Here is a 22,523-nt window from a genome sequence, read left to right on the forward strand (position 1 = left end):
TCGGATAAATTTTCGTTCTCTTCCGACGCTATCGCAAGCGACAATTCGTGATTGCAGTGTTATCGCGTGCAGGCACTCGTGCCGTGACTGCCAAACTGGAGTTCATTTCCTTCCTGGAAAAGGATTGAGTGGAAGAACAGTCGAATGTTATCGTCTTCGTCGTTTGTGATTAACAAAAATAAAGCCGAAACAATCCAAATGCTGTGTCTACCACATGTTTCGAAAAGACGTGTAAACAAACAAAAAAAAATTAAAAGTAAATTATAAAAAATTTTTTCTGATATTTAAAAAAAATCGTGGTGCAATAACTGATGATTAACATCTTTGATGAAATCGACTGTGGATTGAAATCTACAGTCGATTTCGATTACAGATTAAAATGCTTCTTTAACAAAATGAATTCTAAAGTAAATTAGAATCAGGAAAATTGTAAGTTGAATTCGTGTCTTTTCATCCCCCTCCCCCAAAGGGAATATAACGCATTCTTTTAGACTCGTTATAAGGAATTCGTTAAACATCAAGCCTGAACCCTTCTTCGCGACAGGTGTGAGCATTTTTGCCGAAATGCGAAGAGATTAGCGGCAGACATCTTGTGTTTCTTATCCTAACTAGTATATCACATGCGTGTGTATCGCATACGTTATACTGTACATTTTTTGGGGGAACAAAGTGGCTTAAAATCTGTACGGTACCAAAGAAGAACGAAATCAGAAATCGACTGAAAAAAAATCTGGAAAATTTCCTTTAGATCTGGCGATCTAATCCAATTTATATATATGACGTTGAGAGTCAGTTTCCAGAATTATATTCCCCTTTGATTTGCCACTAAGTAGTCGATATTTTCATCGCTCTTCCTTTCTTATTAGAGGCAGTACGAAACCCTGTTTCTGCTGGGAGAGTTCCTAATTTCTCTAACCTGAGTAGACCTAAAATATTTATTGATTCATGCGATATTATGTCCTCGCGTTGCCTTTTATAAGTACATGCAGCTGAAAATCTGATGAATCTGAAATTGATGAAAATACCACAAGAACGATTGGAACTACTCCACGGGAAGAGGATTCAGTTTTGGGACGAGTGGGAACAATTTTTAATATTAACGGCGACCGAGAAAGAGTTGACAATTTTAGACATTTTGTTTTATTAACATAATTTACTATTTCAAGCTATTTATTTTCAAATTTTAATTTTGAAAATAATTCCAGACATTATTATTATTATTATAACACGACATCTCCAGGCAAAGTCGTCGTAACCCACTAAGTAACAACAGCAATGCCTAGAAGCGGCAAGTTTGGAGAGTGGTAAAATGGCAATCTCAACCACAAGAATGCCTTTAAAAAAAAAAAAAAAAATTCATTTTCTGGAATTTAGGGACGAAAAATAGCGATTGCATTTGAATAGAATATCATACTGCACAACACAACACACGTTTACAAGATAATTTTAATATTGCATAATGCAAGAAGCGTAAATTTCATTTATTTAAAAAAAAAAAAAAAAAAAACGTGAATTGAACACATTTGCTTCTTTTTTTTTTACTCTGATTTCTTGGAGAAGGAAGACTGATTCCACCCTTTGGAAACTTCTAATAACCGGAAATGCCCGTCCACATGCAACAAAGCGTAACTTCTGTACTAGCATATTCCGTCGTTAGGTGGCGTACTGTGTTGGCATGCAGAAGTGAATGACCTGTCCAACAACGTTTAACGTCTGTTTCTGACGAGGACCGAATGATAATCCTCATGAAGAACGCGCCCTCTGGTGTATTTCGAAAATCACAGCCCGAATTTCAAAATGAACCAGTACTCCCACTTTTCCGGAGAAGCTGAAAAGGCGAAAAAAAAAAAAAAGAAAAAGAAAAAGAAAAGAAAAAACCCTCTCTTAATGCATGAATTGCTTACAGTTACTTGCAAATAAACTAAAGAAACTTAACTTATTTAGCATTTCTTTGCAACAATAATTCCTTTGACAAACTGATCGAAATCAATATCACGAACTCAGAAGTAAAAGAATACAAAAGAACATTATAGACTCCGATTTTCGTATTTCCCAAGGCGTTAAGATTCCAATTAATAAAGCTTAAAAAAGTCTGTCATATGATGTATTAGACAAAATACAGGAAGATTTAATTTGAAGCCATTTTCTGAACTAGTGGAAATTTATGTATGAAGAATTTCTTCTCTTCTATTTTCTTCTATTTTATCTTCGTCGGACTAACGTAGATTCTCAATGTAAACACTTTTACTGCCTAAAACATGCGCCTCCATATCGGCGTAGAGCACAAATGTCTTAAATACATAGATATATATATATATATATATATATATATATATATATATATATATATATACTAGGGGGTATCTTCCCCCCCGGCGACTACGGCGTCTAACCCCCCCCCCCCCCCCCGAGTTCCTGGCTGGTAAGCCGGAGACAAAAAAAAGTGGCATAAAAACGTTTCAAATTTCGGCTTATCTTTTTATATATATAGAATAGATATACCCCCCCCACACACACACACAATAAATAAAATAAGAGTTAATAATTTGGACTATTAAATTAAAATTCAATAACATACATATGTACATTTTACCAGCTCCTTATCCCACACCCCACACTTCCTTTGTTGGAAAGAGGGGCTGAAATTGTGTCTAGGACGCAAGTAAGCTTTCTATTGGTGTTTCAATTGAATGTAAGCTGGTTGGCTTCATACATAAATGTCAAAGTTCCCTCTTCCGAAAAACAGAAATCGGAGGGAAGCATACACAGTTATGCGATGTGATGCACTTGCCACTACTAAACAACTATTCTTCTTCCATGCCCGCGCATAAATATTGTGTGTGTGTGTGTGTGTGTGTGTGTGTGTGTTACGATTAAAGAGCATCTTTTTAAGTAGAGTAAAATTACGTCAGAGACTGTTTTTTTTTTTCCTAGTGTGCAGGACACCAGAAAAAATAAGAGCATTCAACTGAAAGGAAGGACCACAAAAACTGATGACGTAATGCGGACTCATCTGAATTCAACATACCACATAACAGCACGTTGTTACTATCATCATAATATTAACTCCACCATGCACCTTTTATTATCGCGTATGATTATTTATTGAGCTTGAATACGCCTTTAAACGATTCAACGAATGAATTAAAGATTAGAATCAAATTGGTTCAATCATTTTAACTAACTTTTTGTCTTAAGTTTTATGATAGCTCCTAAAAGATAGTTTTGTTTCAGGAAATGAGTGTACTTGCATATAATAAACTATTACATTGTATTAAGGTGTTTCGCTTTTCAAAATATATAACAAAATAAAAGATATTCGGTATTCATTTCACTGTTTCCAAATGATGGATAGTGCAGCATCACTGTTATCTGTGTTCGGACCCCCTTCGATCGCTTTTTCCTTTCTTCACGCGTTAGTGCTTCAGCACGTTAAACAAACAGGTTAATGACTGTGCCACCCATTTCCCCAAATCTCAACAAGTAAGGTTGTTTCAATTTACCAAAAATCTGGGAGGTGGTCAATTTAAGATCAAATTAATTCTTTTTAATCTTCTCTTTATTCAACAACAGGTTTAAGAATTAAGACTTAGTTCTTTGTTCTGTCCGTAACAATTTTTAAACTGGTTCCGCTGTTAGCTTAATTGTTCGTGTACTTTGTGCTCTGAAGATACTGGGTACAACACCAGCAAAATATCCGCAATAACTTAAATAAATATTAATTAATTTGTTACTATTTTTGTGTTGTGAATTAAAAACCGTTAAAACAAACGAAACAATACATTAAATTTTTTTAAAAAAATACGATTTTTAATGGATAAAAGGACGTCGCCTTCTGTGAATGACAGATCTCCCTCAGAATTTCAGAATTAAATTTCGCATTGGGTTACTTGCCTTATGTTAATTGGTATTTATAAGTGAACCCATTGGATATCCGCACTTTACTACAACATTTGTTAACTTCGACCTTAATTTAGTTAACCATGCATGCAAAACGTGGAACTGTTAAACCTTTAAAACAGTGCACGATTTCATTAATTAAACTCTGTTTATAAAAATCGTTTAATTAACAAGTTCTTTTTTTTTTTAATTAAAAGTTTCTTAAGTTTTTTATTATATAATTGGAATGTGTAAATTCATGACTTCGGCACATATGAAGCAGGCGAATGACGTTGTGCGATCGCCTTGATCATTACGGTCATTTGATTGGCGAATATTTCTTGGAACGACGATTTAAAATCTAATCTTGAAAAGTATTTCTTATCAGGCGGGAAAAAAGTGCCCTGAAATAAAGTAACTCAATTTGTGGCGCTGTCTCGCTGACACAGCGTCAAAAGTAAAGCTGCTCGCTTCTCAAGCAAAGAAAAGAAAAAATCCTGAAATGTCTCCGTTATTTCATCCGTAGAGGTAATAATACAACTTGGGGACTTTTTGAACTGTGCTTAAACAGCAAAAGAAGACAGAATAAAGTCGGTTGAAAGTCCCTGTGTGTTCTGGGAAGCTTTCGTGTACACGTTACAGATCTGTGCAAATAACGATGCTCACGAGATGCGATGCCCATAAAATATTAAACGATAATTTTTCGTCTTTCTGGTTTCCTGTCCTAATTTAGAGTACGATTCTGCTTTCAAAGTAATTCCAGCTGCTTTAAAATCAATGACCAAACACGAACTGTGCTTTGAGCTTGATTCAAGAAGGTTCTTTTGAATGTTCATGTAGTTCAACCTTAACACGAAACATTGGGGTTATGCTTATAGGAATCTTTGACGAAAACATCTCGTTATGTGAAGGATTTCGATTGAAGTGAAATACTTGGAATTAAAAGGTAGAGAAATGTGATGTTCACTCTGGGGATATTAATTCAGTCAAGATGGGGAAAGAGTATTTGAAGTAACTTCGCGACCAATTAGGAATGCATCGTTAAAACAATACATTACGCAAACTGCTTTTGCATTTTGCATAATGTACATTTTGTGCCATCTCGAGAATAATGCTCACTTACAACAGATTATTTGCGCATGAAAAATTCTGAGCTGTTTTGATTAGAAATTCATCACGTTGATACATTTTGAGAATCGTAAAAATACTTTGTGAGTAAGAGGAGTCAAAACATTCCCTCCCGCCCCCTCCAAAAAAAGTGCAGCCAACATCATCCGTTCAATTCGTAGCGCTTCCACTCTACAACCGTTGGAATCATACTGCCGACGGGAATGTTTATGAATTCTTTATGTGGGGGATAAATTTTAGTGCGTAGTGTGAACCCATCACCTTGCCTATTGGAGGACTGAAGTGGTATGAAATATTCATGCCAATTCAGCCCTCCAATAAGCAAGGTTGTGGTTTTTATTTAGCCTTTGGAGCAGAGTTCAGGTTTATGTATCTTTTTCCTCCCCTCCACTCCCCTCATATTAATATTAATGTGCCATAATAGATAAACTAATAGCCTCTTATGGGGGGGGGGGGATTCACATTAAAAAAAATGACCATTCCACGTGAAGGGAGCACAGAAGGCCGTGGATTTATGTTATGTCAACAAAAATCAACAAGTTGATAGGCAGCAATATGAAATTTCTTGGTCAGAAGAGCAAATCTTAATTTCATCAGTGCGTGCTAAATAGGTTCAAACAGAACAACTTCATTCAGCTCATTTTTCTCTTAATCACGTGTTCGTTCAATGTGTGGTATCTCTTCAAATCGTAAGAACTCAGTTTTTTAAAGGCTTAATTTTTCTTTTACGCAGGGTTGTAAGCGATTTTGATCTCCTAATGGAGGCGATGAAACACGGTCTTGCATCACAATTCCTATTTAATGTTACGCTTGGCTCACCCGCAATTCCAGTTTTAATAGGTGGGATAGAAGTGTTTAGAAAAACCTGATTCCGATCAGTTTATTGTTAAAATAAACTTGAAAATGCTTCCTGAGACAATACGTGAAACGTAAGCGACAAGAAAATATCACTTTGATAATAACATTTTACCATCTTAAGAATTATTGAGAAATGAAGCGACAATTCTTATTATCGGCAGATCTGAAAATTCGAAGTCAAGTGATGCAAGAAAGGTAATTATTGCAAAAATAAAAAATAAATTACAATTTGCTAGTCCTCTGTAAATGGCTTCTATAAAGAATAAAACTTCACTCTTACTAATAAATTCAATATGTAATGAAATTGGTTTTCAATTTATTTTAATTTAATTTATTATTATTATTATTCCAATCTCTTAACTACGTTATCGACAGAGTCTCATGCAAAACATCACAAGATGTCGAGTCCACATCCGGTCAAGATGACGTTTAATATTTTAACTGCTTTCTGAGCATGCATTTATTATACGTAAATATGCCAACAAAGCTTGTAATTTAACTGAATAGAATATGGTTTTTGTCTAACGTGTCTGCAACGGTAATAAGTAGAATTCATTTTCTTCGGACGTCATCTGAATGATTGGACTATTGGATTGTCTTTCAGCCTGATTCATTTGTCAGTGATACACACACACACACACGAGCGCGTGCTGGCACATATTTTGTAAACTTTAATTCTGTCTGCCGGTTGGATGGAGAAGAAATTTAGCATTCAGTTTCCTGCTGTAACATTTTAACGTGATTCGAAGGTTTGAGTGGGCCCCTCTTTCTCTTTGGGGAACCGATAATCCTTTGCGTTTTTACTTAAACAGCGAGAACTAGATCGCTGAATTCGATGTACTGATAACGAAAACTTCCGGTTATTATATAAGGGTTTTGTGGTGTATCTCTGGAGGATGTCACATTATTGGATGTTGCTTTATGTAAATTGCAGTTAATTACACCCACCCCAGTACAGCCAGTCCTCGAGTTACGACGTATGCGACTTACGATAGCCGTCCCATTAAATATTCGCCAAATATCACCTCACTCCTGCAACCATAGACCAGTGTGTTAGGATAAGTAGTACGATTGCTTTGGAGATGGTGAATTACTGTATGTGTCGCTGCACTGAGAATGAGAATTGGGGGGAAAAAGCTGTGTTTTCTTACAAAGAGAAAAAATTACAAGCGCTATAATTAACAATGACATCGCTGATTTTTTATTTATTTATTAATAAGAAACTTCTTCTTCCCCTCATGTTTTCTATGCGTAATAAAATGGTTACGTTGGTTTATAGGACTGACGGTTTCACTTTCTGTTTGCGTTTTCCGCGTGGCTATTACATCATCTCGAAATTGGCTACCGTAAGTAGTTAAGTGGAAAGATGCTTACTCCTAACTTGAAAGCACTTCTGCGTTAAAGTCCAACTTTTCCCATTAAAAAAAAAAAAAAAAAAAAGACAGCGGACGGCACTTTTAAGAAGAAAAGAGACTTCCAAACACAGGAAGCAACTCTTCTTTAGTGTGGGTGGATGTGCATTTGTGTGTAATCGACTATTCGATTAATATTTTGTTTAAAACCCCATCATTATCCTTACGTACAATAAAACAAACTGCCACAAATGAAATGTTTATTTATTTATATCTGAATCACAATCAAAATCACTTAACAAAACAAACTTCATTCTAACAAAAACCATTGTGAAGTATCCTTTTATAAATCATTCCGTGTTACTTAATGCGCTATTCTCTTGCCGCCTACTATTTCCCAAAGTTTAATTTTTGACAACTGCTTATTTACAGACTTCATTAAAGCCTTCTGCAGAGATTTCGTAATTTTCGGTTTGAATTTTGTAAACAGCATCTTGCCAAGGATTCCTAGAAGCTTATTAATTACTTTTCCTAAGGCGCTCCCTCCTAAAAGGTTTTCTAGATCAAAATTAATTTTGCTGAAATTTAGATCCACGACACTTTTTTCTAACTTCAGATATCCATCAGAATTCAAAGACAGACTGGAATCAATGCCTACATCAACGCCATCTATTTGGAGATTCATTTTCCCATCTCCATCGAGAGGAAACACGCTCAAAGCAGTACCATTCAACACATATCTTTCTGCCTTTGCGATAATTTGTGGGATCTGCAGGACAAATGAGAGCGAAAGAGCATTGAGATTGGCATCTAATTTTGGCGTAGAAAAATTCGAAAGACCAGAGACACGCACATCTCCAATGTTCAGAGATACATCGAAGTATTGCTCCTCTTTATTGACGCTCATGCTTTCAATGGTCAGAGGTTCCAAGACGGGCACGTTAAGTTCAGGGATTCCAGTTTTCATTTGGCCTCGGAAGTTTTCTAAGACTTGAAGTATGTACTCATTAAAAGACTGGTCATTGTCGTTATGGGCTGCAACAAAATCATAATTTTATTAGAATGTTGAAAGAATACTACAAACAAGCATTGTTAAAATTCTCAGGAAAGTTACGTAATTCGAAAAATGTTTTTTAAAAACCATTCAAAAGAGTTCCTGTGGATTTCCAGAATAGATAATAGAAAATATGAAATCTTATACCGTGTTTTCGCTCAATTAATTAACTTCCCGGTAATAATAACCTTTGAGGGAAGCTCTCTCCTCTCCCAATTCAGTCAAATGTCTTCACTACACTAAGCAAGCCGTCAGATCAGCAGCATTGGGGGTTAGCGCAGAAACAATTAAGGCGCAACGAATTTGCTTCTTATATCTGTCAACTGCGCAAAGTAGCTCACGGAACACTTTCGAGGCAATACTAAAATAGATCCGTTCTATTTTTGGGAGCTGTTGTTGCCTGGATACTGACAAGTGCAGAGTCGTGTACTGAAAGCAGGGAACTGGGAGATGCAGGTATAATGGCTGCTCTCATTAGCAGATAGATACTACGCAATCGTGTGATAGAACTGTCAATAACGCAATGGCAAAATACAAAATTTTTGAAGTGGTTCATCAGCAAAAAAGCAGAACCTTAATGTGAAAGTAATCCTTAACGCAGTGGGTCTACAAAGCACTCGGCCTATCAAAACACGAGCTGAAAGATGCAGAAGCTTCTGCGGAGAGGCAAATTCATTCCCACCATCATTAATATTTTTTTGCTTTAAAAGGCTCAACAATCGCAGTGAAGTGTTAGAGTCATCAGTGATGTAATGCTTCGGGAAAATTGCGTGACATCTGAACCTACTCGAAGAAACTCTGCAAATAATTGATCGAAAAAATTCACTACTTAAAATAGTGAATTTTGTCATAAAGGGGAAGTAAATGACTGATAATCGAATATTTGAAGCTGTTCACGGCTAATGAGAGGAATGACGTTACGTAGGCCCATGGCTCAGTAAGGATGCTGGCATCCCGTGGTGATGGGACTGGGATTAAGAGTAATGATAAGCAGACCAGAGCAGATTTCGGCTACTTCACAAAGATATTTGTAAATTAATTTTATAGTAATCTCCATAGATCCAGAAATATTTACAAATACGTATAGAAATTCTGACGGTAATGGAATATTATTATTACATAACACCTCCAGGGAGTCTAAGGACTCATTGAGGGAGGGCACCTGCTCTCCGTCTCCACCACTCCACTAACCGCAGCTACCTTCATCATATACACCAGCGCCACCTACCGCTGATCTCCACTACTATTTTCACAGACAATCACAAACATCCAGGGCAGGATTCGAACCCGCAGACTTTTGGCTGGAGAGCGGATACGCTAACCACTCGACCAACCAGGCCGGCAATTATATTAATGTGAATTACCTGCGAATTGCTTCCGGAAATATTGTATAAGATTCGGGTTCTTGCAGATAGGCTCACATTGGTCAGGCTGGAAGAAAATGTAGATATCGTGGCCAAACAAAGTCTGGTTTAACATCGCACGCTTCATGTGCAAGCCACAGCATGGGGTGGTATGCAGCTCAAGAACTATTCCAGTGTACTCTTTGGGAGAAGATTTCTTATTGTGCAATTTTAAAGAATGAAGAAAAGTTATTCGCCCTTATGAACGAGAAGGAGCGAGAACCTCTTGATATGAAACGGATTTGAGTTTGCATGACATGTGCAAGGTGGCTCTCTTAGAATATTGCAAGTCATTCTCCTTAAAGCATATTTTCTTAGCTGGGTGAGTTCACTTGCTGTAAAAAGCGAGTGATTCTGATCAATAAGATCATTTTCAGACAAGAGTTTATGCGTTTTCAAAAAAGATCTGCGCTAAACCAGCAACGACGCAAGCTGCCTCTTTGGAAATGGATCCTCTGATTAAGTGTATAACTATAAGCAGCTGGACTCTCAATAATAAATAGTTTAAATCATAGTTTAAATGAAGAAAACTGGTTAATAAACCAGCTTCTCTCATTAAACAAGTTTGCTGCTACTTACTAGCGTAACTTATCTCTTTGGCACGGATGATTCGGCACCTCTAAACTTGTTGCGTCAAGTGGTCGATATATGGCGAGTCCAATGTATTGAAACGTCGTACTCTCTGTTAGATAATCAAAGTGACTTTATCTGCCTGAATGTGAGTGGAAACGATTATTTGTTTCCACTCACATCAGAGGTGTAAATATACCTTCTCTCAATGCAAACTTGTGTTCACTTATGAATCTCCTAATAAGGCCTCGTGGACTACCGGGTATGGACGCATCTGTGCAGCTTACAGCATAGCTTTAAGATTCCTGATGGGAAATCACTGCACCGTACACCTCGCTTAGGGAACATATTTAAAATTTTCACTTTTAAAAATTCGTTATAAACTATTTTTAAAAGCACCATCTGTGTTTAAATTGTAAAAAGATATAGAAAACTTCGTTGCACGGTGTGATATCATTATCCTGTTTATTGGAAACCGGAAGTAGTTTGGAAAAGTGCCCTGGTTTTACTAATAGTGTTACTAATGCTAATATAGTTTTACTAATACAGTGTTTCTTGGGTGGGATTCGCATAAAAAGGGGGGAATACAAATTATGATTTGATTACGCCTTGGCAAATACTAATAAACACATCGAAAAAAACTGTTGTTTGTGTGGGAATTACTGAAAGTTTCAGTAGTGTATTAACAGTGGAACAGTGAAGCTGATGTGTTGATTCGTTGCTATGGATTCAGTCACAAATTGTGAGTAAAATGTAGTCCTAAAATAAACTTTTTTTTTTATTGGAGATGATAATCATTAAATCACAATTTACAAGAAAAAAATTTGGAATCCGCTTTCGGACCACCAACCCCATTTCAAGTAGCAACGCATTTAGACGTAATGATAAATGCAGAAGCATCAAATGCTATGAAGCAGTTTATGCCTGTCTGTCTGTCAGTTGGTCGGTTTGTCCAAAAACGACTTTTCACGAACGAAAACTTTTTCACTTAGCCCTCGAGAGAATTATTCGAACTTAAGATCCAGACAATGGTATTTGGTGAGAAGAACATGAAACAAAAGAGACAAGTGGATGGAACTGATATAGAAACTGTAGAACAGTTTACATATTTGGGAAGTTAAATGACATGTGACTTGGACTCTAAAAAATAAATAAAGATCAGGATTGTAAAAGGAAGAACAAATCTGAAGGCGGCCATGGATAACATCTGGAAAAGTAAAGGGATCAGCCTGGAAACAAAAATAAGAGTGCTGGAAACATGCATCTTTAGCGGTGGACTGTATGGATCTGAAACGTGGGTGTTAAATAAGGAATCAAGAAAAACATTTTGGCATTTGAAAGAAAACTTGTTACGGGAAGATTCTAAGAATAGGATGGGTACAGAAAATCACATCACAAATGAAGAGCTCTATCGGAAGATACAACCAAAGGAGAGACTAATGCAGAATATTATAAAACGGAAGCTGCAATTATCTGGACATATCTGCAGAATGAGCGAGTATCGGGAGATAAAGAAGAGGTAGACCATACAGAGAATGGACAGACGACATAAAGGACTGATGTGAAATGGGGTTACAGAAACTGAGATACTGTGTATTGGACAAAGAAAGGTGGAAGAAGATAGTGAACTAGGCATCGGATACCAACAGGCAGTGAGCCCATGGTTTGTGATGATGAAGACCCACCTTGTCCTATCTCTGACTCTTCAAAGAGACGATGAGACGCAAATATATTTCATCAGTATTATATGTCACTTCAGAAAACATTACTGCTGGCTCATTTACAATATATATATATATATATATATTATTTTTTCCATTCACACAGATCGACTTACGTGTATGAGATGTAAGTCGACTTTGGAGCAATCTTAGTCGTCAACGATTTTTACGCATTTGTCCCACCAAGACATTTATCCGATATAAAAGAAATCGGCGTTGAAGTGTCTTTAATCAGGAAACGACAGCGAATGGCCCACCTCTTTCAGCTGCAAATATCGCTTGCCAATCAAGATGCTCCAGAGGACCGGAGCATATCGGAATATTGTCCGATATTATATGATGGCGTACGGCAAGGTCAGGAGGGACTGTTAAGTGGGGCTCCAAAACTCTTCTTCCAGTTGTGCCGCAAACACTCGGCTGCGATGACAGCTTTTGTGCTTTCGCATCATCGTCTTCCTGCACGGAGTTTGCAATGAATGGCGAGCACTGCTTGATCCGTCCGTTAATGCACAGAAATCAGATCACCCTGTGCACGTCTACATCTGGTTATTTTTCGAGATGATGAAGTGCAGCAGCACGAAGCACATTTGATGCCAGCAAGCAGTCGTCGGGGGCAGAAGATGGTGCAACCGCTTTCTTCATCCATTCAAACTAATCAAATTAATGCTAAACTGAAAGCTGAAGAGATGGCAAGGGAGAACGAGAAGCTGTGAAATAAATAAATATAATTAATATCTCTAAATTTATATATTAACGTATTAAAGATATATTAAATATATATGTTGTATTTTTAAAGATTTTTTAAATATTTTAAAAGTAAAATATTTTTTAAGATATTTTAAATTTTATGATATCACCTTGTAAATGGTTTCTTTCATGGAAATAAACTCCCCTCCTTGGAAATAAACAACAACGAAAGACGAAAGTGCGCGTCAAAAATAATAATTGAGATTCAAAACTTGCTGATGAAAGAAATAAGAATTCAAGCATGCGAACTCACCTTGAAGAGGTTGGAAATATAACGTTGTCAAAACCGCGGACATCAGCTGAAATGTGATATTCTTCATATCTTGTAAAAGAGCGAAGAATAAACACTACAAATAATAATAAAGACAAACACAAATTTCTTTCACACTTAAAACTCTATGGCGAGTCTGAAGAAATAAGGGACGAATTGACACTTTACTTTATCTTATCGTCTTTCTTGCGTGTCTTCTCACAGGTGTGAAAAACAATGTGAAACTTCCTTGTTTCTTCGCTGAAACCGTGACACACACACACACACACACACACACACACATACACAGTGATAACCTAACTAAAAATAGCGTTAACTTGCTATCTACTTTTAGTGCAGAGAGCAAGCTAACGGAATTATGGCGTCATTATCTGAAGACATATTTGGTATACCCCAGTAGGGTTACTGACAAATGATTACTTTAAATGTCATCTCAGTGTGTTGATTATCTACAAATGAGTTCAATAAATGCACTACTTAAAAGCTTTTTTTAAGATGAATTTTCCCCCACCAGGTCCCACTGGATGATTTATGATGTCGCTTCCGAAAAGAAGCAAAAGTAACTTGATAGTTCCCTAGAAATTCTATAGAACGCTTTGTATTGCAGTGAGAGGGTTGAGGTTTAGGTGATCCAAAAGGACTGATATCGTCTAGGGATCGAACACAGTCGTTTTAGTGCCATTTGGAGCTTTCACGGATGAGGTGGTGTCACACCGGGAAATAAAAAGTATCTACCGCTTAATCACTACAAATATCCCTACGGCAACGATAGCAAAACGAAGACTCAATCCAATCAGCTGCCGTCAGTTTCACCTGTCTGAAGCTGCTGTTAATTTAAATTTTCTAAAGAGGTGCACTGAGCTCCATTTAAAAGGCTTCCGATACAATAATTTGTGCAAATTAATAATTTTTATGGTGATTTGTTAAAAGATATCAGTCCACACCATTTTTAAGTAGCGCATATGTAAGTGATGAGAAGCGCACTTGAATATGGTTGGGGGGGGAGACGTAATTATGAGTTTCCCACGGCATTTAATATTAAATGCAACTGTAAGCGGCAGCACTCTCTGCTTCAAATATGCAGCAATGAAGGCAACGAATAAGAAAAGAACAAGTCGAAGATGATGCTCATTAATAATATTTAGAGATATGTTGCGGGGTAAAAAACTACTTCAAAAATTTAAGTCTTATTTTTATTTTAGAATTAATTTTGCTTCTTGATGGCGAAATGCAAAAATGCGATTGGGAAATAGTTTCCTGTAATGTGTAAAGATAAAACTGAACAAACACAAATTTCAACATCGTTGACCAATTCTATCGTGCAGTTGTTGGTTCGACATTCTTAATATAGAAAAAAAAAAAACACGAAAGTAATACTTTCGTGTTTTTGGTGGCGATTACACCAAAAGTTGGCGATCAAACGCCAACTTTTGGTGGCGATTAAACTGGAAACGAAGGTTTCTCATTGGATTTCAGGGCTGCTGAACTCATTTAGGAAATCGAGTAAAATATTTTGACAGATCCAAGTGTATTCTTTCAGTTGATCATTCAAGGGGGAAAAAACGTTTTTAATTTTCTTTAAAAATTTCTTCTACGAAATATGACTAAAAGTTTCTTTCCGGATTGATTTCCCCCTCCTAACAGAACATGTACCTACTGTTCCACGCTCGCCCCTTCGCCGTCCCTAGCGAAATAATAAGATAATTAATAAGATAAATAATAATTCAATTATCAATATTGTTTAAAACGTGCCTTGGTTTTTTTTTTTTTTTTTTTTTTTTTTTTTTTAATCGACAATGCTACGAAGTCAACTTCCTTTCAGTGCTAATTTCAATTTTCTCAAAAGAAAAAAACTCACACCTGGGGATAACGGAAAATGGGAAACAATTTTCCGATGTTTGTCGACAGAAATTTCAACGCAGAATCAAAGTTGAGGTCGAGTTTTGTTGTGGTGTAGAAATTCATCATGTCCACTTCCCGAAAGTCTATTAAAAGAAAAAGAAAAGCAGCACGCACACATCTTGATAAGAAAGGAAGAAAGTACATTCTTGAAGTATTCTTTAAATTTATTCAAATAAAGTAAATTTTAACATCGAAAATTTTTCTGTGGCACTCTTCCATAGTTTAAACACAATGCCCAAAGTGTTGTCATGCGAATTCCTCCTTTTTATAATGTAGGAAATCGAACAGAAATACAGTCCCACTTTATAAGGTATTACTTCTCCTTAACAGATTCTACAGCTTTGAAATAAACGATGACTGACTGCACAAATTCCCCACCTACACCTAGGCGAAGGAGCTTTGTATTAACCGCAGTAGAGTCAACTGGAAACAGTGGGTTTTTGTTTATTTTTTTATCACACATCATACTTCGACATTTTTAAAATTAAGTGTCAATGATACGCAATTTTTGAATTGAATTGAACACACTGAAGTCCAATGTTTTTCTGCAACTTTTCAGTGCACCCACAGGTTTCAAACTTATTACATATCTCAACATTGTTATTATTATTATTATTATTATTATTAATTACATTGCAAAGAACATTTATAAGCTCTTTTCAACTAAAGGTGTAATAGTTAGTCTCATGAAAGGAGGTAGGTTTTATATAAAGGAATATCGGGTTTTTCATCCGGCATAGCATACAAAGAAGCCTTTGAACATACTCGTTTTACAAACACAATACACTCGTTTCTTAACTTTAGTGAAAAAGATTCACTAACCAATCCCTTTTATTACTAATTAAATAGTCCGAGGAAAGTTTGCCATTTTAATCAATTCCTTTATGCACCAATTTTTACGACAAAAATTTTTTTCCTGTTCTTTAACTTTTTTTTTTTATTTCTACATTGTTCTTTAACTTCCTTTTTTAATCTTTACATTTTGTGATCTCTGATTGGTTTCAATGCGGAAATTCCACTCATTTTTTGTTGTCCATTGTTTTATTGAATGTATTATCTCTCTGATGCTGAATGGTCTCATTTCTTATTTTATCTTATCTGATTTTCCAAGAGTTTTTGGTAACGAATTGATGTGTTATTTAAGATTATTTCGATATCTCGGCACCAGTTTCGTTAAAAGATATGTTCTGATATAATTTGATTTGCACCCAAAACAGTTGTTAATCATTCTGATGTCAGAATGAAATTAATAATTAAAAAGTGCTTTACAGTGTCGTTTCAGATTTGTGAGTTTACTTTCTTGCTTTTTCTTGTTTCTAGTTTTCTTGCTATTAATGAAAAAAAAAAAAAAGCAATATTCGCACCGGATTAATATTTGCGATCTTCTCTTCTAATAGAATTGAAAATATTAAATTTTATCTAAGTCGAGGGAAGGGAATCTACCGGTTCTTGTTCCATCCCATCTTGAACTAAACACTCAACTCTAATTACCTGTCACGACCAAGTAACCTTCCTGGCTTTGCGTGAACTAACTGACGCTGTGAGTGAACAGGTCACCCAATCTCTGTAGTTCGCTGTGTCTGTTGGTGCGCTTACTCGGTTTGATGTGCCAACCAAATGGTACGTCAGTCTCTCAACTATACTACGAAGACACCGAATTTGTTTGAATATTAAAAACAACCTACACACACACACACACACACACACACACACACACACACACACACACACACACACACACACACACACACACACACACACACACACACACACACACACACACACACACACACACACAAATAAAAATAAAACATCCAAAATATCACTAGCGTCAACTAAACTTCAGACGAACAGAATGCGACAATAATACACAAAACGTCGTCCTAAAATTCACAACAGCAAAGCAATGGGGAAAAAAGTGAACAGATAACGTGAATAAAAAAAAATGGCCAACAACTTTCATTTGTTAGTTGGACATGGAAGGAAAAAAAAAACAGTAAAAAGGTGATACAAAATAAAAAAAGGCATGACCCGCCTTATTCTCTACACTCGGTTTCGAATGGCTTCTGGCCTTTTCTGAATATGTGAGGCAATAAAAAAAAAAATCGCATTGAAGACATTCAATTCAAGATGTTGCAGAATTCGAAGTAATTACAAAAGAAAAAGAGTCCAGAAATTATATAGTAGACACTTCTCATCTCCAGGTATCAGGCCACCGCCATCATGTCTATTAGAGGTCGAGAGTGGTATGAAAATTGTTTGAGCTCTAGAGAAAGGGGATCGGAATTTCCTCATCTTTTGCCCATCATCCACAGTGCTAAATGAATCACTGATTTACAGCCTTCCGTGGGTGATTATCGCATTAAAATCTAATGTATGTGTGTGTGTATATATCAGGGGCATATCAGGAGCGTATATTCAGGGTATACGAGGTGTGTGGTGCACACCCACTAAATAGCAATTTCACCGATATTACATTTCTGCATTAATTCCCGTTAAAGACTCTTTTAATTGTTTGCTGGCTTCGCGTGATTCCTAAAATTAAACACAGTATACTATTTTTTTTTTTTTTTTAAATAACGAAACCTGTGGTGCGTTCATAATGAGAAGAAACACACGTATAAACTACAGTGAAAATTATTTAATTGTAAATATTTCATCCTAATTTAGGATGAAATATTTACAATTAAATAATTTTCACTGTGGTTTATACGTGTGTTTCTTCTCATTACAGTATACTAATGCTCATGAAGAGGAGGCGTTTCGATGTGTAAACATTGCATCACATTCGTGTTAATAGCCTGGGTGTGAGGTCACAAATACGGACACCTTTGAGCCCTTTAAAAAGACGTGCAGATGGCGCAGCGGGTCAAATTCTTAGCGTTAGTGATTTTTAAACGGCACAGAAGGTAAGGCAGGGTGTGCGCCGAGACAACAGCACCCAGAAGTCGTTAGTGGCTCTGACTGGTTATTGTGTGAAGCAATCCATTTGAACGTTGTCAATTGTCATGATTTGCTGTGTTTGCTTTCTGAGTTTCATCTGTTTTGCGTGAAGCGTGAACTGACGTCTTTATGACACTGATATAGAGAAGTTTTTAATATTTATTTATAATTTTCTATAAATAATTTATAACATTTTAGCTCATATTTACAATGGGAAACATTGTAAATATTGGAAACAGTGTTGACGATGTACTGAGTGTCCCGTTTTCTTCCAGCGTTTTCGTGGATTGTATAATTATAGTCGAACTTGTGTATAAATAAATAAAATGAGTTATTTCAACCTTTCTTTGGTTCAGCCCAGAAAAATAATAATTTCCCAAGTGCATACTTTTTCCGATTTCTGTGCGTATATTATGGCTGTATATTATTTAAAAGTGATATCAAAATTCAAATTATCCATGTCTCATTCCAGTGTTTGCCAATGATAATCTAATCACACCACGAAGCGTAAATCTGTGCTTCTCACATAAACGGCGCGTGTGAAACATAGCAATTCAAAATTATATGAATTGATAAATTAAAGTATTCAAAGTTATCCTACAATTAATTGCATTGGACCAATTAATTCACTTCATCTTAATTAATTCAATTCACTGATGCACTCTTAAATCTTTCATACATCGATAAAAACACAACACTATGAAATTGAAGTGAATTTTTTAGCGAAGGTTGCATTCGCCACACTACTGAACACCCAAAGTAAATGGCACGCGTCGCCACTGATATATATATATATATATATATATATATATATATATATATATATATATATATATATATATATATATATATATATAATTGTCGTCACTACTTTATTACAAGTGTATTGTGATAAAAGTGTGATAAAATGCATCCGAAATCTTGAATTTTATTCTTCTAATAATTATCAAAATACGTAGAAACCTTTGAAGATTAGAATTCTCATAACGAGTTGGTGTTTCAAACCGGAAAAACCATCGCTTAAAACATTTTTGTTTTTTGTTTTGTTTTTTAATAAGCCTTTCTTTTACAGTATGACATTGTTTCCCATACGCGTTTCCTTGTACGGTACCGAAAGTAATTCATGAAGATGTGTTAATCTTGTCTGCCTAAGATTTTTAATGCGAAAAATTCCTGCTCCCTTCAGAGCGAACTGTGGCACTGCTTTCAAAACAGTCAACTGGAACACGTGTTACGTCTCCTTCGCAGCTTTCTCTGTCCCACATCGCAACCTGATGACGTCACTGGAAGTCCAACGACCAGTATTGCGGGAACATAAGCCACCTGTTTGCATCGATCGCTGCGTACGACATCAGTAGGAAATTCCCAAAACGAAGTCTGTATTTTCTTGAAATAAATAACTTCCAGCGCATGCTTGCTGCGAGATGTGACTTTTGCCAACAGGCTGTAGTACTGTGGGCAAAAATCCTAAATGAAATAAGTACTGGTTTCCTACCGTTTTAAAAGCAAACGGAAATATAAGATCCTAAAAATAAAACGAGTAATGAACAAACGAAAAGTTCGTCGATAACAACATTTTTACTTAAGTAAAAAGAGCTAATAAGCTTCATTTCGGCAATGAAAACATTACTTAAATTAAGTAATGTTTTCATTACTTAAGTAACTTAATGGTTGCACCTGTAGAGTACATAAGTTCTTTTCGCTATACACTTTGGTATTAGGTCTACCTACTCACTGATGAAGCCTCAAAAAAGGCTGAAACCGGTCTGGGTAGTGACCTCCCTCCATAATGTAATAACAGCATACATTTCCTAGGAAATGTGTTTTTACATTATGGAAACTACCTAAGAATAGCGATCTGAACTTCCTCCACCTTTGCAACGAGTTGTCCGGTATTGTACTACGTACTAGGATCACTTGCATTGGCTAACGCTAGTGTCGCTGATACTTTATAGTTTACTATACTCGGCAAGAAACTCTCTGATTCCAATCTTTGAGTTTCTTATTCGGTTTTAAAACTATGTGGGATTTAATATCCCCTTAATTTAAGTAAACAACATTTTTAATTAAAAAAAATTCAGAAATGCACCTGAATAAAGAAGAATGCATCTAAATTCATGACCTTCTGGTAAGGTTTTATTTATTTATTTATTTAGCCATTTAAAAAGGTTTGTCACTATCCTCATCTTAACCAACGTGTCAAACCTTGCCAATCTTAGATGTCAATCATAAACGTGTGTGTGACAAAATGACAAATGAGTGGAAAAGGTGTAGACAGATTTAATACAAAAAGGATTCTTCAAGACAGATAGCAAACTATAGGGTGATTCGTAATTTATTAAAATATCGGAAAAGTTGGCTGAGGGCAAAACCCTTGAATCTGTGAAGTATGACACTTTATCGACACCCACGACTTTATGAAGTATTGGTCTTGTCTTAATAATTTACTAATTTTATACAAAAAATCACAGTTGGATAAAGGACATGGATACACTATGATATTGTTATTGCACTTTGCCAATGCATTTGAAAGGATACTTCAGTGAATTCAATTATTCATGGGATTCATTAGTGGAGAAAATAGGGACAGACATGAAGCTGGTATCATGGACAAGAGGGTAGCTGATTGACAGACATCAAATAGCAATGTATGGTGGACAAAATACACCAGTGGTTTACTAATTATTATAATAAATAAATTATAATATACAGATGAGATTGCACTTACTAGAAATTGTTGAGGATAGTATGGACGTGATTGGATAATTAAATTTCACTTGAATGTTGAAAAACGGATGACTAAGCAAAGGATAATGAAATTGTTCTCTCTCTCTCTCTCTCTCTCTCTCTCTCTCTCTCTCTCTCTCTCTCTCTCTCTCAAGGCTTGTTACGGCGGTGTCTGGACTTCTGTGTTGCGATTTGGTCACCTGAGCTACTTGAAGATGTGGGAGAAGAATTAAAAGCAAGTGGCCAACATGGAGACTGGTCTATAAGCGAAAAAGAGGGGATATGAACACAAATATAAATGGTTTTATAGATGCTGAAGAAATGTTTCAGCACATGACTTGTAGGGGTGAACAAGAGCCATCCCTGGAAGTTGTATTAATGTGCAGTTAAAACATGCATGAGTAAGACATGTTTGTTTTGCATGGAGAGCAGTGAATGGGTGGAATTGTCACAGTCGACCGGGGGAATTTTTGGCCATGAACGACTTTAATGAGCGATATAATAGTCATCGTCTGAATAACGGTTAACGTAATCCCCAGTAAATTCTTGCTTGTGTGGGTATTTAATTAATTCCTCTCTGAGAATGTGACGTTGGTCACTTGTTGGATTATAGCCTACTTAAAAGGCCAACTTGTAAATCTAGCTGGTCTAGTGAAAACAGCTTCTCCAACAAACAGATTCTTGTTCAAATCTCACTGTGGTGTGGGTGTGATGTTTGTGAAATCCACCACCTAATGTGCTTAGGCTGTAGATGAAATCTGCACTACATATCTTGGGGAACCAACCTTTTGTGGATGAGAAGACACTTAAAGGCATTTGCAAGATTTTGTATTTTTTTAAATTAGAGTGGATTTAGAGATCTGCTGTAGGTAGATTTTGCGTCAACAGATTATGCATGAGCTTTTCATTTTATTGGTGAGTCGGTTGCAACTTCCTGAATTCAGAATAACAATCCTTGATTATCCATTTTTACGAATTTTACCACATGTTCAGAGTCAGGAAATAGATTACTTGTGGCAGCTGATCTGCTTCCGCAAACTTTCCAGAGTTTTCTGTTTTGTTGTCTGTGAGATCAAATAGAATGAGAATTTTGATGAACGTCGCGTAGTGAGCCGAACCATATGGCATTTTTTAAGTGATCGTGTTTTAGAATGCAGAGGTGGTGGTGTGAGGTGGGGGGGAGGGGGATGAGCTATCAAACTTAAACCTGTAAGCACAGAATGATAACTAAAATAGAAATGGTGTTGACAAATTTTTCATTATATTAAAATTATTAATAATGTTATCATTATTAATATTAATTTTATAGAGAAGAGTCTTCAGTCAACGAGTTCGGGTTTCGGATCTTAATATTTTTGGTTTCAAAAATATTAAGACATTAACGCATAGCACAATTTGGAAATTTAAGAACTATTGAGTGAATACAATAGTTATGCAAAATAAATATATTTGTCTTTCGCTAAGTTTATAGGTTAGTATAATTTTAAGCTTTAGTTTCTAAATGTATTTTCTAATTACTGATGAAAATGCAAATTACTAGTTTTTATTATTGGTTTTCCCCACCTATTCTTAAATAGCCATCGACACTTCCTGAACAAAGCCCGGGGATATTTCGTCATATCCCGGAAGCAATGAAATTCTAATAGAAGCATCGCACAAGAATTCTCATGAAACAGTTTATGCAGCTGTGAGAACTTGGCGTATACAGCGGCTAACGAAGAAATCAAGGGCAATAATACGACAGAAGATTACGCAAGGTCAACCAACATACAAATCCTTGATTTCAAATCGTTGCACTGAGTGAGGTTTAGGGGAGAAATGCTCAGTTCCACTCACCTGATTTACTTCCTTCTATAAAGATCAGCAGATGGACTTTGATGCTTGTGCAATCCCATTCTCGGAAAGGAAAAGACAAACTGTACATTTCTTGCTACGCTTCTCGCACGGAAGTAAACATCCTTCTTCATA

The 22,523-nt window shown here is 36.1% G+C and overlaps 1 protein-coding gene across 2 annotated transcripts; it reads right to left on the reverse strand.

Moving 5' to 3' along the window:
- Window positions 1-7,463: 7,463 nt before the first annotated feature.
- On the reverse strand, window positions 7,464-22,507 carry LOC150106201 (uncharacterized). Of its 2 annotated transcripts, none has more exons than XM_090392227.1 (2): window positions 22,392-22,507; window positions 7,464-8,252 (listed from the first exon to the last, which is right to left on the reverse strand). In XM_090392227.1, exons 1-2 carry the CDS (start codon window positions 22,477-22,479, stop codon window positions 7,582-7,584), a joined length of 759 nt encoding a protein of 252 aa, XP_090248353.1. In that variant the 5' UTR covers window positions 22,480-22,507; the 3' UTR covers window positions 7,464-7,581. The 2 variants fall into 2 exon arrangements, with proteins under 2 accessions (XP_090248353.1, XP_090248354.1); XM_090392228.1 differs by lacking the exon at window positions 22,392-22,507 and adding an exon at window positions 12,966-13,192.
- Between the last annotated feature and the right edge of the window lie 16 nt (window positions 22,508-22,523).

The sequence above is a fragment of the Typopeltis vanoorti genome, chromosome 5 (genome assembly GCF_054136105.1).
Source record: "Typopeltis vanoorti isolate ZY-2024b chromosome 5, IOZ_Tvanoo_1.0, whole genome shotgun sequence".
Classification (NCBI taxonomy): Eukaryota; Metazoa; Arthropoda; class Arachnida; order Uropygi; family Thelyphonidae; genus Typopeltis; species Typopeltis vanoorti.